This window comes from Zychaea mexicana, assembly GCF_025766255.1.
Source record: "Zychaea mexicana strain RSA 1403 chromosome Unknown BDB00scaffold_2, whole genome shotgun sequence".
Taxonomy (NCBI): Eukaryota; Fungi; Mucoromycota; class Mucoromycetes; order Mucorales; family Lichtheimiaceae; genus Zychaea; species Zychaea mexicana.
In genome coordinates, this window is record NW_026516665.1 from 466503 (window position 1) to 482886 (window position 16384).

The 16384-nt window shown below is 42.0% G+C and overlaps 5 protein-coding genes across 5 annotated transcripts; 3 read left to right on the forward strand and 2 right to left on the reverse strand.

Moving 5' to 3' along the window:
* Window positions 1–110: 110 nt before the first annotated feature.
* On the forward strand, window positions 111–1481 carry BDB00DRAFT_949036 (uncharacterized protein; the record flags this gene model as incomplete). Its single annotated transcript, XM_053129564.1, has 4 exons — window positions 111–571; window positions 647–955; window positions 1042–1355; window positions 1470–1481. 3 exons carry the CDS (start codon window positions 111–113, stop codon window positions 1325–1327), a joined length of 1056 nt encoding a protein of 351 aa, XP_052985522.1. The 3' UTR covers window positions 1328–1355; window positions 1470–1481.
* Window positions 1482–1820: 339 nt separating this feature from the next.
* Window positions 1821–3030, reverse strand: BDB00DRAFT_753667 (thiamine diphosphate-binding protein; the record flags this gene model as incomplete). The annotated part of the gene is made up of 3 exons (XM_053118706.1): window positions 1821–2370; window positions 2449–2768; window positions 2887–3030. 3 exons carry the CDS (start codon window positions 3028–3030, stop codon window positions 1821–1823), a joined length of 1014 nt encoding a protein of 337 aa, XP_052985523.1.
* Window positions 3031–7362: 4332 nt separating this feature from the next.
* On the forward strand, window positions 7363–8225 carry BDB00DRAFT_225616 (linker histone H1 and H5 family-domain-containing protein). The gene is made up of 4 exons (XM_053116541.1): window positions 7363–7378; window positions 7577–7647; window positions 7756–7774; window positions 7873–8225. Exons 2-4 carry the CDS (start codon window positions 7594–7596, stop codon window positions 8082–8084), a joined length of 285 nt encoding a protein of 94 aa, XP_052985524.1. The 5' UTR covers window positions 7363–7378; window positions 7577–7593; the 3' UTR covers window positions 8085–8225.
* Window positions 8226–8584: 359 nt separating this feature from the next.
* BDB00DRAFT_225772 (uncharacterized protein) lies at window positions 8585–9091 on the forward strand. Its single transcript, XM_053116542.1, has 2 exons — window positions 8585–8783; window positions 8860–9091. Exons 1-2 carry the CDS (start codon window positions 8717–8719, stop codon window positions 9057–9059), a joined length of 267 nt encoding a protein of 88 aa, XP_052985525.1. The 5' UTR covers window positions 8585–8716; the 3' UTR covers window positions 9060–9091.
* Window positions 9092–12635: 3544 nt separating this feature from the next.
* BDB00DRAFT_796052 (uncharacterized protein) lies at window positions 12636–15246 on the reverse strand. The gene is made up of 11 exons (XM_053121444.1): window positions 15129–15246; window positions 14963–15012; window positions 14747–14828; window positions 14611–14647; window positions 14257–14538; window positions 14113–14167; window positions 13739–14001; window positions 13576–13655; window positions 13449–13489; window positions 12945–13378; window positions 12636–12875 (listed from the first exon to the last, which is right to left on the reverse strand). Exons 1-11 carry the CDS (start codon window positions 15205–15207, stop codon window positions 12779–12781), a joined length of 1500 nt encoding a protein of 499 aa, XP_052985526.1. The 5' UTR covers window positions 15208–15246; the 3' UTR covers window positions 12636–12778.
* Between the last annotated feature and the right edge of the window lie 1138 nt (window positions 15247–16384).

The window sequence follows — 16384 nt, forward strand, 5'->3', positions numbered from 1 at the left end:
AGATGACTAATTCCATGGGTTTATTAATCCGTAGTAAAAAAGTGCGCATCCTACCTTTCCATCTGTTCTCTTTCCGATACAGCTCGCAACTCCCAAAGACTACATATACTATGGTCGTACGCAATGCTCAAGTTGTATATGCCAACGTTCCTGATGGTGAAAAGAACCGTGTTGGTCCAAATGATCTCCAAGTAAACGAGGCAACCATTGATCTTGACGCTCCACTGAAGGAGGGCGAGTTCATTATCAAGCAACTTGCTCTATCCATGGATCCTTATATCCGCGCACGTATGCGAGATCCTGCCATCAAGACCGCCATACCTGCATATGATCTGGGCAAACCTATCGTGGGCGACTGTATGAGCGTCTGTGTCAAATCGAACAATTCTGACTACAAGGAAGGCGATATCGTAAATGCGGGTTTCGGTGGTGGTGTATTTGAAGAGTACACCTTGGTAACCAAGGACCTGGAAGCAAACTACGTCAAACGGAACGAGGCCAAAGAAACCGGTTTGCCTATCGGCCATTACCTGGGTGTCCTTGGCATGCCAGGTATGACAGCTTACGTTGGGTGGGTAGAATACAAAGAATGAGTTTGAACCGTGAGGCAAAGACGTGTGAGATGCTGAGATCGTGTTTTAAATAGAATGATGACCATTGCAAAGCCAAAGGCGGGAGAAACCATGTATGTGTCTACTGCGTCTGGTGCAGTTGGATTGCTTGCTGCTCAGATGGGCAAGGTTCTCGGCTTGCGCGTCGTTGGCTCGGCCGGCTCGGATGAAAAGGTCGACTACCTTTTGAAAGAGATCGGTCTCGATGGCGCATTCAATTACAAGAAGTGTGATATTGATGCCACCCTCAGCGAGCTCTGCCCCAATGGAATTGATATTTACTTTGACAACGTCGGCGGCAAGACCCTCGATGTCGTTCTCAACCATGCTAACCGACATGGAAGGTAAACGAACGTTGATCACCTGGCCGTTGGATAGTAGAATATAAAAGTACGCTTACTAAAAAAAAAGAGTCATCCTTCTATTATAGAATCGTGGCATGTGGTATGATTTCGCAATACAACGCTAAACCTGATGGTCTCTACAACATGGAAAACATTGTGATGAAGAGCTTGACAATCAAGGCCTACCTTGTTTACGACTACCCAGAACTCGAAGAACCTTTCAGAAAAGATGTCACCCAGTGGCTATTGGATGGCAAGATCAAGTATCGTGAATCCGTAGCCGACGGGATCGATAAGGTCTCTCAAGCATTAAACGACCTTTTGTCCGGAAACAACATTGGCAAGCAAATTGTGAAAGTTGCTAGTTTGTAAATAACGTTGAATACAATTTATATGTACTCTATAATTAATATTTAATATATATAAAAAGAAAGCAATATTGCTCTTGACATTATTCCTAAGAAACTGGTCCTCCCAGCAAAAGCGTAGCGCACAAAAGGTCCAGAAAACCTACTTTGCAAGAGTCTGTATAGCAAATCAATGGTCTATCCATGCTGTTCAGCAGAATAGTAACCTGCTGATATCGAATAACCAGCGTGTGACACTTTATGCGGAATGGACGATGTGTCAACTTCCTTATTTGACCAACGATGATGTAACCTGTAATACGACGGCATATGTACACATGTAAGACAGAAGGCAGATGAATAATATTAGCTTTTGCAATGTACAAGAAGGAGAAAGACAGAGATAAAACCAAATGCTCTATGGCAACACGCTGTATACAAAATAATAAGTTCTATCATAGTTCGGAACTTCAGTAATGATTTTAAATCTGAGTTCCACCATTCACCATACAGTGTACTTAGTTTTTGGCATAGTCTTCAAGGGAATAATATTCTGGATATTTCTTGATAAGTTCTTGTAACTCCTGTTGTTGGGCAACAAGATTCGGCGGGACCTCATCATAGACGTCGGTAAACAAATTCTCCAATGCTGGTTTCTTGCGCTTTTCGGCCGCCGTGAAACTCTTCATTAATGATGACCGCACTTCCTTTCGCCATTGGTCCTCCTCCTCCTGACTCCACCACTGTTTGTGTTCAAGGTACCGACGTAAGCGTGTCACAGGGTTATCAAACTGTGCGCGTTCTTCGACTTCTTTGCGGTCGCGATACTTTGTTGAGTCGTCAGATGTGCTGTGATGGCCGATACGGTACGTCATGGCTTCGATCATAACTGGCTTGTTCTCTTCCACCGCAATTTCGCGCGCTGCTTTGGTTGCATTGTACACGGCCCAGATATCATTGCCATCCACACGGATCGTATCAATACCATAGCCGATACCACGGCTTGCAATACCATCACCCCTATACTGTTCGCTGCTGGGAGTCGAAATAGCATAACCGTTGTTTCGGCTGATCATCATTTTATAGTGAGGGATTAGATCTTTTTTTTTCTTATTGCAAAGTTGGGTGCAAGCAAAAAACACTTACCACATAAAGATCACAGGGCAGTTCAAGGTCGCTGCCATGTTTAAACCAGCATGGAAATCGCCCTCGGAGGCAGCGCCCTCACCAAAGAAGCAGATGGTACATGCGCGGCTATTCGACAATTTCAGCGCATATGCGGCACCTGTCGCCTGTGGAATCTGTGTACCGAGGGGCGACGAAATTGTTTGGAAGTTGAGCTTGTTTGAGCCATAATGAATAGGCATCTGTCGTCCCTTGCCGTAGTCCATATCGTTACTGAAGCACTGGTTCATCATTTCATCCAACGAGAAGCCCCGATACAGTAGCATGAATGCTTCACGATACTGTGATGAATAATAAATAAAGTGTGCACGATGTTGTTGCTTCAGTGTCTAGGACCTGCATGACCGTGTGCGGATGGCAGACAGCAAGATTCCCCCCTCCTCCTTGCTTTTTCCTTACCTGACCAAAGACAACGTCATCCTCGTGTAATGCTGCAGCACTACCAATCATTGCTTCTTCGCCATAATGGGTCATGTAGAAACTGATCCGGCCTTGTCGTTGTGCTTCGTATAAAATACCGTCAATGACATGAAGCTGGACCATCTTTTTGTAACAGTAAAGAGCCTCTTCCTTTGATAAATTCGGTTCGTGCGCTTTATCCAATATCCGGCCCGTATGGTCCATGACACGGTATGCTTTCAAAGGTGTCGTGCTTTCGATGATTTTCATGTCGGTGGTGAACCGTTCTGTGTCTGACCAGCTTGGCGCATTCTTTTCAATCAGATTTGCTTTGGCTGCGGCGTTACTTGCCTACGTTATTATTATTATTATTATTATTATCAGTTATTTGTTTTTAGCAGAATGAAGAGAACAAAAACGTTTCCTTCATCATGTGGTTCCCACTCGGACAAAGGAAGAAAGGAAAGATCCAAAAAATCATCCTTTTTTAGAAGCAGATAGGAGTTTCTTACACGAATAGTGGTATGGAGACACTGTCGTCTCAAGACATGATGACTGTGAGAAAGTACTCTGGCCGCGTGGCGACGAAACATTGTTATGGGTTGCGACAAAAGAGGGGAGTTGCAAGCAAAAGAGAAAGGAAAAGAAAAATGCGAAAAGAACGATTTGAACGACCGTGTGAAAAACCAGGTACTGGCGCTCGTGTCGGGATAGAGTGTGATTGGTTACATTTTGGAACGGCGCCCATTGATAGATAGAGAGAGGGGGAGATACGATTATAGCCTGTCAATCTTTCTTTTATCTGCTGCTAAGGTTCGTCTTGCTAGAAAAAAAAGCCTGGAAAGAGATATTTCCACATTCCTTATTGCTAACGAGCACATAAGCTGTCAAAACTTGGAGCTTAAATTATAGGAAATCGCTTGCAGTCCCTTGGCTGAGCTCATCAAATTGTTCTTCTTGAGAGTCCGGTGAATTCGAGGAACAATCGGACCATCAATAGTTCTTGTTGGCAAGGTAATATATACTCACCGAGATGCATAATAGCAAAGCGGAAACAACAACCTACTTCGAGCCATTATAAGCACAATTATTCTATGGCATCACTTAGCGTTACTTATATAATTGTCACGAACGCATCATGTTTGTTATTGATTCCATTAACCAACGTATGCTGGCTTCTATCACTAGCATTTGCGAACAAGTAATACCGATATTGTAGTCCATTTGTTCATGAGAAATGAAACGTTACTCTAACAATGACACTCATGTTACGATAGGCACTCGCTAGTATATTTGAATGGTTACATTCAAATTTCCTTTATACACCTTCGAAATGACGGTAGACATGTGCTTGGAGAAGACAATCCATTCGCGTCATTGACTTGTGTTTACACGGCTTTAAAATGTACATGCATGACACGACGATATCGCCATACAAATAGAACAGCGATGGATTATGCTGATCAGTAAGTATTATCAGCTGTTGATACACATCTCCACCACCTGTTGCCTAATATATATTTTCAAGGAAAATTGAAGCTAGGACCCCTTGTGTAGCAGTGGTCCATCACCGACATTCTATTTGTTGGAATCTATGTACGCGCCATTCTCGTCACCTTTACATATCCATCTGCTGCTGTGCAATTCGCTGAAAAGTTGATTGTGGAAGTCTTATAGACCTTCCGCTCTATAAGGATATGATCACTTGCTTGCGGTCTGACGCCATGTCTGGAAAAAAAACTTTTTGGGACAAAGACAGGCTTGCGTGGTAATAATTAATACGAAAGAAATTTATGTGTAGGGATAACTCTGTAAGAGTGATGTGTAGTTCTCTGCTGTTGTTGATGCGCTTCCGTACAGGGGTGCTGTGCAATTTACCTCTTCAAGAACTAAGACCTTTTATAATAGATACCAAACTTGAACCATACAAGTCGCTGGTGCGTGATTATGTTGTAATCACAGCAGATCTTCGTTATTTAACCTTCCCCCCGGTGGATATAATTGCAGCCCTCACCAATTGCAACGAGTTCCAGCGCCGTCATTAAGCAACTTTTCATATAGAACTCTCATATATAAACATCCAGGCAATTTGAATATTCATTAATTTCAACGGCTTTATGATAGGAGACACGTTCTGGTTAGTACTTAATGAGTATATCATATACTGTATAATAGTGTAAGAAGTGGCAGAATGTTCCCCCTCCCCACCCTTTATCTTCCCCCATGCGACGGATACTTAAACGTAGGGCATGTACTCAATAAAAAATTGCCCAAGGTGTACAGGTTCAGTACATGCACTTGCTACTAATTCGCTTAATTCGCTTGTTTTAGTGCATAAGAGTACATACAGCAAAAAATATATACAGTAGATTACGCACAAGTGTAGAGAGTCTGTTTTTTTGTTTTATTATAAATTTAGGGACTCGGCGCCCTAAAATTATTACTTGAACATATATTTACATCAGGGTGAAGGAAGGGAAATTTAGCTAAGAGGGTGTGCAGGTGGTTGATGGCAGCAACATGGCTCCATGGGGTTTCAGCGAGGACTGGATGCCAGCGCATGATCCAAAGTGTAGAATGTCAATGAAGAAGCTGCGTCTACACGCACAGATATAGTATATATCCTTATCATATATAGGTTGTAAAACTCCTGCTTAAGAAACATAACAGTAGCATGTACATATCACAGACTTCTTCTATCTCATTATTTCTGTAATATGTAAGTATGCACATATGATTTATCCGTAGAAGGCACCGATTTGTTATAAGAAAAAGAAGCATACAGTTATAGGCATCATCGCAATTTGAACACCCACTTTTAAGCTATCAATTTATCCATCGTGTAATTACCCGATAATATAAAGATGCAGACATATCCTTTTGACACGGCATTATATTGTTGATCATTTAACGCACCCCTTTTCACCATGTATGATTAGGAGAGGGTATACGCACCTTCTGTTTTTTTTATTTCGCTACTCTACCATACTGGGAATTAGCAGTATAGTTCTTCTGTATGTAACTTATTCTTTGTCGCCGTGTAGGTAGCATGACAGCAAGCAATTGGCACGTGTACAGTATGTGGCCGACGATCTATCATCTACATAAAAGTGAATACTGTATGTAGCATTGGTTAGCTCTTCTATATAGCCGTCATTTAGGATTATGCAGATGCGGGATAAAATTGTCACCACCTCCTTCGGCAGCAGGAGCATCACGTTTGCAGAAGGATTTGCTCTTTTTTCCCATGACAACCATGTTAAACAACGATAGATCCGAAGCTTTTGCCGTATTGCGATGACGCACACAACATGCAAGAAATAATATGACGGCGCTTGCTTTCATTTCATACGTTAGCAAAAATTAAAATCTCATATCATACAGCTGACGTGGCAAGCTAGAAAGGAGGTGCTTGTATACAATGTACGTTTTGGATGATGGCGGGGTAGTAGAGGCAATTGATCTGCACTTATTTAAAAGACAGGGTTGCCGAACCTGACATGTGTTTTCTGTTATCTCGCAATTGTAGCAGCAGCAGCAGCAGCAGCAGTAGTAGTAGTATGTGTGTGTATAGTCCCCCGACCTCCCCCCGTCTCCCATTTTTTCACTCTTCTTCTTCACGGGTAGTATACATATACTCATCCGACAAGGCTACGACGACGACTCGAAAGGAAAGAAGTAAAGGGGACAGTAATACGTTTCTCCTTTGCCGATCCCCAATTTTGTCTTTGTGTAATTTGTTGTAGCAATCATAGCCAACAATGTTGCTATCAGCATATAATGCTTGTCATTGATATAACATGAGGATACAGGTAGAACAAAAAGATGGTATTGTTGAAGTCAAGCAATGTAACAAAGCCCCTTCTTTTCTGGTTTGTTTTTCATTCTGACACTTTTTCTTCAAGGGGTTACGATGGGGACGATGATGATCGTTCGATTCGTGTAAACATAGAAGAACACAAAACGATGAGCTGCTATGCTGTTTCAAGAGTGGAATAACGGCCAGATTCGATCCATGTCTAACACCAGTACTACTACTATTACAAGGTGTGGCCAGTGAGGGCGGATACGTGTGAGTTCCCTTTCGGCTGACGACACATCAAATCCTTTGTCTTTTTCACTTGTTTCAAGTCGTTTACCAGTACGATAAGAATAAGGGCTTCGTACGCTAGTAGAGACGACTTGCAGGCCATGTTAAGCGACTCACAAGTGCAGACTATGATGAGGGACGCTATTCGAGTGTATATACTCACTTGACCAACGAACGGACTGCACCTCGTGGTCTAGTCGTCGGGACGTATATACGCGCCCGCACTTTTCCGTGCCCTCTCCTTGCCTCTCTTTTTTTTCTCTCCTTCCATTTCATAGCAGCGCCACATAGAGAGACGAACAGATATTGCACTAGATCTAGAAGACCACGTAATGATAGTTTGCGCGTTAATACGCGTGTTGTACGGGCAAACCTCGGTCTAATCTGTGGTTATCAGAACGAGTAGCTTTTTCTTATTTTATTTTTTTTTAAAAAAAAGCAAGAACTCAAAAAATGATGCGCGCTTGAATTTGGATTCCGCGAAAAAGGTAGAGTAAAAAAAAATTAAAGCAAGCTTGAATAGGGCATCTCCCCCACCGCGCACCTCTTTCACTTTTTCACTACTTTTGCCCAAACCCTTTTCCTTGCTCTTTTCCAAAGAAACTCTACTGTTAAACATGGCCGGCGAAACCACCACCTCCAAGACAACCAAGAAGTCTGAGCATCCTCCCGTAAGTCTATGCGTCTCTTTCACAGCGTCCCTTGTTTTTGGTCTTTTTTCTTTTTATGAAAAATCTCACCGTTAATAAACAACAAAAATTCGCATTCGTCATCAACAGTACGAAGTTATGATCAAAGGTAAAAAACACTCTCTCTCTTTCGCCCTTCCACTCGCCCTTCTCCCCTTAAGCCTGACAGTGAATGGTGGAACTGACACTCTTCTTATTGCTTGCTAGCTGCCATTCTCGCGTTGAAGGAGCGAAAGGGCAGCTCTCGCCCTGCGATCAAGAAATACATCCTCGCCAACTACAAGGTCTCTGCTGGCCCCCACTTTGACAATCAGATCTCTGCTGCTATCAAGCGTGGTGTCACCAAGGGTGCCTTCACTCTTCCCAAGGGTGAGTCTTCATTGGCCTTTTTGTGCTGGCCTGCTTGTGCGTGCGTGTGAGAGTGTGGAAAACGAGAGAGAGAGAAAGAAGAGAAAGGGAAAAATTATCGGGGGAGGTGGGAAGGAGTGAAAAGTGAGGAAAAAAAACGAGGAGCGAACGAGGCGAGCAGCGAACCAGACCAACCAGTCCTTTTGCCAGCTGCCACACGTTGATTGGTGTACATTGGAGCCTCTGCAGATTTCCTTTATGGGCCGAATGCCTTTTCGCCTTGCTTTTGCTGCTACTACCAGCCTTTTCGCGTTCTGGACAACTAACGACTGAATTTCATGTTGTTTCTCAAATGCTGCTGTTGCCGCTAGGTCTCTCCGGTACAGTCAAGCTCGCAAAGCCAGAAAAAAAGGCAGTTGAAAAGAAGGAGAAGAAGGACAAGGCTGGCGCTGAGAAGAAGGAGAAGAAGCCTGCCACCAAGAAGAAGACTGCTGCTGCCACCACCGCCAAGCCCAAGAAGACTGCTGCTGCTCGCAAGGCTGCCATTGCAAAGAAGCAGCCCTCCAAGGAAAAGACCGCGTCCAAGCTTAAGGCCCCCAAGAAGAAGGCCGCAACCACCAAGAAGTCCACTGCCGCTGCCACTAAGAAGAAGGCTGCTGCCGCCACCAGCACCACCGCTGCCTCTGCAGGAAAGGCCTAAACGATGTTAGTGAACGACGACAACGATGATGATGGTACTGCGTGGAATGGTGTTCTGGTGCTGGGATGTGGCCCTCTTCTCCTTCTCCCTCACCATTTCCACACAATACCTAGCACAGACCCCTTCCTGTATTATGACATGACTATCCCCATTTGCTTTTTCTTTTCTCTACCTCAATACCAGCACCACAAATCAGCAAACTGCCAAGCAACAATCGACAATCGACAAAAAAATATTAGGATATCTCACTATAATGCATGATGTGTTCGCCTTTTCAAATCAAACTTGGTCTCTTTTTTTTGTTTTGTTCTTCTTTAACCGTTGTCGTCGCCTCATTGCGATTTAAAGGAAACGTGTCCGTCTTTTGGCTCTACAACATTGACCATGAGCAACAAAACACGACCTAGCACTACCACTTTGATTCAAGTGTTTCCAGTTTAACAAACGACACGCTTCGCGACAAAGAGAAAAAAGCATTTGGCGCAGCAAATGTCCTTGTGGAACCCGCAAAACAAAGAGAGCACATCATCGCAGTATGAACACCCGCGTGCTTCAATTCTGTACGTAAAATAAACAGCAGCATATTACTTGACATCACTGCTGCCTCTCTTTCCCCTTCCCCCCCCCCCCAATTAGGTTGTGTTGTTCTCACACTCCATTAATCAACCAAACAAAAACAAAGATGCGCTCTCTCCCTCTCGCTTTCTCGGGTGTGGGTGCCCAGCTATTCGACTTCAAACTCAATATGTATGCTACACACATAGCAATCGAAGCTTAGTTATAACATCAGCTTTATGCGCGTTAATGGGAGATCAGGGAAAGTTTATTCAAGGCCCTTGTGGGTCCTTGAATTGTTCGTCCATAAACCTCAGTTCCCATTGGCTGCTGCTAATTATTACTCAGCAACCAATCAACCCCATTGAAATCCAACAAAATCTTTGTGTTCTGTCTCTCACATATTTCACCAAAACAAAAACCTTGACGACAATTCCACACATCTAACATCTTGATAATAATGTTTAATAATTAAAATATTTTTTTAAATAGCGAGGCTGATGTTTTGATGACCAGTTGTTGTCGAGCTGTTCCAGCTTTTTAATTCGTTTGTTTCATCGTGAAACATTGTAGCAGGTCGACCAAGAACAGGAACAGCTACGCGTTTTGTTGTTTTTGTTTTTTCAACTTGAATCTTTAGTCGTTCAAAAGAATCAACAAATCTACCAAAACATAAGCATCATTTTAAGTACTATTATTAATCTGATGATTTATTCTTATATATTTTACCTATCCATAGCTTCTTCAAAAAGATTTTTAGATACTGTTGAAGCAGCTTCATCAGTTTCCATGATGCTATGTTGTGATTGTTGTATTTGCTGTTGCTCTTGTTGAGACGATGATATGTCGTTGGTGATGGTGGACGGATCAAACTGATTCCAAGGACACGACTGACCTTTTTATAAGGAAAGGTTAATACTCGCTCAAGTATTTCATGTAATTACATACCAAATACATATGCTTGCATGGTGAAGCGCTTGTCTAGTGATCGAAATCTTCGTCAATATTGACCGAAACATCATATGTAGTACTTTCTTCAGGGTCAGTGAAAGAAAGTACTTTGTAAACGTCCCCTTCTTGACCAACAATTTTGGCAGCGGCTTCTTCATCTATGCTTTGCATAAAAAGGTTTGTATATAAGTATATATGAGATAATATTAAATCAAACGGCAAAAGAGATACTTACCGTTCAATTCATTGACTCTTGCAAGTCTCATTCTTTCTGCCTTGTTCATTGTACGAAGCCTAAAGTTGGCTACCGTACAAACATGATCTTGTATTATATCTGGAAGAACATGGCTCCAAAGGATATAGACAAGCACGTCAGCACGTTGTCTTCGCAAGCTTGGTAGGTAAACTTTTTTGAGATGACGGTGCCAGCTCTCTATGTAGTTGTTTGTGTTTATGTGATGATGGTGCTTTTATATTCGTAATAAGTGACATAATTCGTCGAAAAATGACATGAAAAAATAAAATGAAGCAAAAACTTACACTGCGCCATGCTTGGCTCCATTTTTCACGTTTAGGAAGAAACTCCCTCTCAAAGTACAAATACAAACGAGCACTTTCCCATTCATTTTCACTATCAATAGACCAAGTTTCGAATCGTTCATGTTCAAGATCGAAATCCGTTGGTACCTCAGCTTTCATCATATTCATCATTAGGAAAAGTGCATGTTCACGCATGTCTTTCTTCTCCTTCAGAGTCTTCGATGGAGTGGACGGTTTTGCGGTGAGTTTGGAAAGAATGTTCTTCTTCCATGCTCTAAGGACATGCCAGTGGCAGAAAGTATCTTCACTTTGTCAGTAAATGTGTTAGTGAACGGATCATCATTTACATAGTTATACGCCTTATTAATAGCAATAATTTTTGTATCAGAATCGTCGATCATAACACGGGATGGTATATATTCATGCTCATCCTTCAGCCTTTGAAGCCAATACATGATAATTTATTGAGCTTGTGAATTTGTGATCATCCACGCCAATGGCTTGCCCTTTCCAGTAGTCCTGCATCTTGCTACAAGTGTATAAAGATAACAGTCATGATTGGCACCATCCACACAAGTCTTGTGGGTTGAATCAAGACAAACAAGGTTTCCGTCCTCTTTCAATTGCTATATAACAAGGAATATATATATGATTAGGTATGTGTATAATGTATCTCCATTTGGATCAATTGTTGTACCTTAACTGCCATTGTGACACGAATGCGAAAAAGAACATTCCCTCTTCATATCTTTCAAGATTTTTCGAAGTAAAGTGTCCTTTCTCTTGTTCTATTTTGTCACCCCATTTACCAAGACTGATTGCCATCGAAGGATCAAGTTGGGATTGACGTCAAAGATGCACTTTCATTGCATAATAGACATGGTGATAATTGACTCGAATGGATTGAGGTATGTTATCATATGCTTCGTCATCCAAGATTTTTTCAAGAACATCTTTCGAGACGAAGCATGTGTTTGATATTTCTCCAGGTAAGACTTTTCTCCACTTGCTCTTGAATGAATTGCAAGTGTAACAAAATGAATTCTTTCCACGAGGAGAACCAGCCCGTTGGCACGTGTAGTACTATCAGAGATGGATTATACAGAAAGCAGAAGTAGAAGTCATTCAATAAGTATCAAACAAATGTTTTTATATGTTTATAATAAATTTTATTGAAAGGTTTACTTCATTGAAGTAGAATGCTTCTCTTCCTCTGCTGCGCTTTTGACCGGGTGGAGGAGGTGTGTATCCATTATGAAGATACTCTTCGTTCTTCTCTTTGCGTCCACGTTCAGTTTTCGTTTTATTGTAAAACTTGCAGTTGTATTGCGTCTCTTGAGCTTCGATCCAGTTACGATATTCTGATCTCGAAATAAATAATGTTGCAGGCGCATCATCATTTTCTGGGCGAGTGATAAAGGTAGTGGTAAGATAATCCTCCATAGTAAAGATACAAAAGTGACAACTTAAAATCAGAGAATAGCAGTCCAAGTGGTATTTATTACTAGCCCAATATCTGACCAATAAAATTTGAGGTTTATGGGCGAACAATTCAAGGCTTGCCCTTTTTAGTCGTTGCCTTGTACAACAGTATGCCAATCTTACACCAAGCGTCAAGCTTGCTCAACTCCTCACCATTCATTGTCTCCTGGAATGCTTCAGTAGGGCTCCAGATCAAACAAGTATTCGACTTCTTAGATAACTACATGAGAACGAAGGAAACTTTCATCACACTTAATTAAACTCAAACTTAAGATAATATCCTGATGACGCGTGTTACTTTCGCCTGTGCTATGTGTATGTGTATCGTCTGCTTATCAAAATATATGATATGCACATTCTTTTGACTTGACAAATTACGGTAACATCGCCACAATTCATATTGTACAGTTGCGTTTTTTATTAATATAGGGTTTAAGAGAGGGAGGAAGCGCAAATATACAAACGACTAAAAGAACGTAAAGAAGAAGTGATAAAAGGTAGCAGCAGCAACAACCAACCGTGTCACCTTTTTATTTCTTACTCCTGATTCAGAGAATTTCCATTATACGTCCGACCATCGTCATCATCGTCAAATTCACTTGTTCGAAGCGTGTTTACGTTGCTTCCGTTTGATCTAATGCGCTTAAAAGATTAGACGTTTACGCTATATACGGCTCCCGATCTTCCGTCCTTGATGATTTACCTCGGTCCAGGTCGTGGTGAGCCACCGCCGAGTCGTTGTCCACCGTAAGTAGCAGAGGATGATGTTGTAGGAGTAGCAGAAGCCGCCGATGCACCAGGATATGCGCCTACAGCAGGTGTTGTCGGATCTGCACCAGAAGATGTTGCCTGTTCTGCTGGGAATAACGAGTACATCACCCCCGACATTGTAGATCCCACCGCGCTCGCAGCATTATATAGCATGCCTCCCGCAGAATATACATGATCAAAGTATGAGCCACTATTACCGCCAGCTCCACCATATGCATGACTAACGTTTTTAATGCCTTTCATGATGATGGTAGCACTCGGACATAGGTCAAGTTCACGAAGCGATTTTTGTTCATCTCCAATACTGAATTGACGCGTTGGAAATTGTGCTAGGAGTTTGTACGGTTGATCACCATCGGTACGGTTCTATATATGCACATAAATGCGATTATTAACTTTTTCAGTCCAAAACTACTCTGTATCATTGCTATTGTACCTGATCAATCCAATCTTTTACAGCAGCCAATGTATCGGTTGCTAAATCGATTCAGCAAAGTTTATGTCAAATGTTAGATACCGCTTTAAAGAGAAATGTGTTGTCGCTAGCTTTGAGAAAAGCCTACCTTGAAACTTGTTTCGTAGTGATGATCCATCCAATTGCCGAATACTGATGCTGCTTGCATCATACTGTTGTCCGCTGGCACTAATGATTATTTTAGTCATAGATCAATGACGCTTTTAATTTCTTTCAATACAAATGAAACACTTTCCCCTAACAGCACAAACCTTTTCCGTTCTCCCACTGGCGGAGAAGTGGTAGGCGAACTCTCTGATTGACGTTTCTTTGCAGCAGCCTGTCTCGCGGCAATTTGTTCGGCTCTATCTCGGGCAATTTGCTCTTTAATCTTTCGGCGATGCTCCTCCTCCTCTTTCTTTTCTTTCTTGATCTTTGCGAAATGCTGTTTGTTTCGCTGATCCTCCATTTGTTGTTTTGTTTGCTGCATCACTTTTCCATCCTCGCGTCGTTTCATTTCGCGTTCGCGAGCATCCTATAGTATTCATATTAACGACAAAACAAACGATCAGTCTTAAGAGTGGACCTATATTATTTCTATCAACCCAATAGATGTGAACGTTGCTATTTCGCATGTTGTTTCTACCTGTTTTTCCTTTTCTTCGCGCTTTTTTCTTGCTTCTTCCATTTGCTCTCGAAGTCTACATGCGTGCATCAAGAGGATCGTCAGTGGCCTTGATAGCTTACACTCACCAAATGGGACACATAAACCCTTTATCTATGGCATTACTTTTCTTTTTTCGCTAAAGCATCTGGCGAAGACGATGCAGCATTTACAGGATCGTTCGTAGTAGTGGCAGAGGAAGGATTGTTACTAGTGGATGAAGACGAGGTAGCAACGAAATGTTGCTGCGGGATTGGTGAGTTAAATGTGGCTGGCTGTGGAGCAGGATGAACGGGCGATGAAGTTGCTGAAGATGGTGCTGCTACTACTTGAGCGGCCTGGTCAATCTTGGCAATAATTTCTTCTGCACTGGAATCTTGCGTTCCAAACTCTTTAATCGTGCCCTGTCTGATGTTGTTGATGTTATACTCCAGTTAGTATAATCCTATCTTTGATTTATCCTATTTCATATAAACCAACCTTATAAAGTACAAGATAGGGATATGCGGCATCGGATCTGATATGGTTTGATCGTAACATTGTTAGTCTTCCCCCGCATTGAAATAATCTCGAGCTCCGCATGAATCGCTATCGAGAAAGAAGGATATATGCTTACATAGCTGCTGAAATAATTTTGCATTTTCTGAATCCTTGTGCATTTTCAGCGCCACTGCGTCCGATGTTATCTTTTGCACAACCTGATCATTATCTCATCGATGAGCATATTGACACGTAACCACTTGCTCCCTCCCCCTGCGAAAGACTGTCCACTCCTACTCTCTTTCTTGCTTCGACTTTTTTTGGTGCACTCCCGAAATGAATATAAACGAACCGTCTCGTTTTCTAGTGCTGCATCAAGCTGCTGACTATTCGTGGAATCATCTATGCATATGATATTTTTGGTTCAGTTATGCTTCTGGAACAATAAGAGGCCAACCCTTTTTCAACCAGCAGAGCGATTAACAATTGAAGAAAAAGAAACATGACTTTGAAATTACCAAATATATAGACAACAAACACGCAATTCTTAGTATTCACAAGAGATACGGCTTCTGTAACAGGTCCATTGAACCACATGGTCGATGGCCTAAAGTGAGGAGGAATGTAAAGAGAGACCACACACACGCTTACTGTCTCTCTGAGGGCAGCTTCCGCACGAAACTCCGAAATGGAAGGAACAGGGCAAAAGGGTAGGCTTTGGTACCTGATTTTTGTAAAGGTTCTCGTATTCAGCAGGCAGCATGAGTACTGTATCCCTTTTCAACATCTACATCAGCATCCAACCGTGAGCATTTATGAGTATCCAAGCATCCGTAAGACTTCTGGTAACAAGTATGCACAAAGGGGACGCAAGATCTTGCTCTGCTTGTGATAATGAAATTGCCATCAAACCATAGTGCGAAAAAAAAGTCCACTGATTGCTTGGTTGGATTGGCAAAAGCTGCAAGTGAGGTAGGAACTTGGACATGAGCGATTTGTAGGACAGACATGACCATCACGCACGCAACTTAATTGATATCTCATTCTACATAGCTCACTATGTAGATGAACAAAAACGAGCTGGTGAAGTGTCCACAGCGGATTCTAATAACGATCTATATGGTGCTATTTGATATCACTTCCCGAGGTGTATTTATCGTATAGCAGTAATTCCACGTCCATATGCCGGCGTCACCTGCAACATAACGCGATATGATAGTAACTGGCAATGTTACTGTCAAGAAAATAGTGATATATAAGGGTGACAGTATATTCTACTTCCTGCCAAACACTTACAAAGCGCGAGGTGTTCTAAGAGTACACAGATTGCTCTGTGATAACCACACCATTACTAACTACACGACTAGAAATTCTCTGACTTGCCTCCTCGATATCTGTCAGTTATATATTATGCTCGTTTTGACAGTCGTAGCAGCCGTCGAAAAATTCCATGTAATATGAGCAGTACATAGTGTTGGAGTTTATCAGACAATTAAGACCGTATTTGGTTAGTCTGAGAATGTTTCAATTAGTAGTGATGCTATTTGTGTGCTCCACAAATTTTTGAAGACGTGTCCGATGTCCCCTGCTGATAAAGTCTCGACACAAGCAGCAATAAGAGTTTGCAAAATATATATATAGCAAAAGTGAAACCATTCTTATCTTTGAGTTGTTTCTACTCATCTCAAAGAAACTCTGGAGGAGATCCGTTTCAAAGCAAGTGAAGGACACAGTATATGGGTCGTTCGCTACGGAGTGTAGCTGAGTATGCATT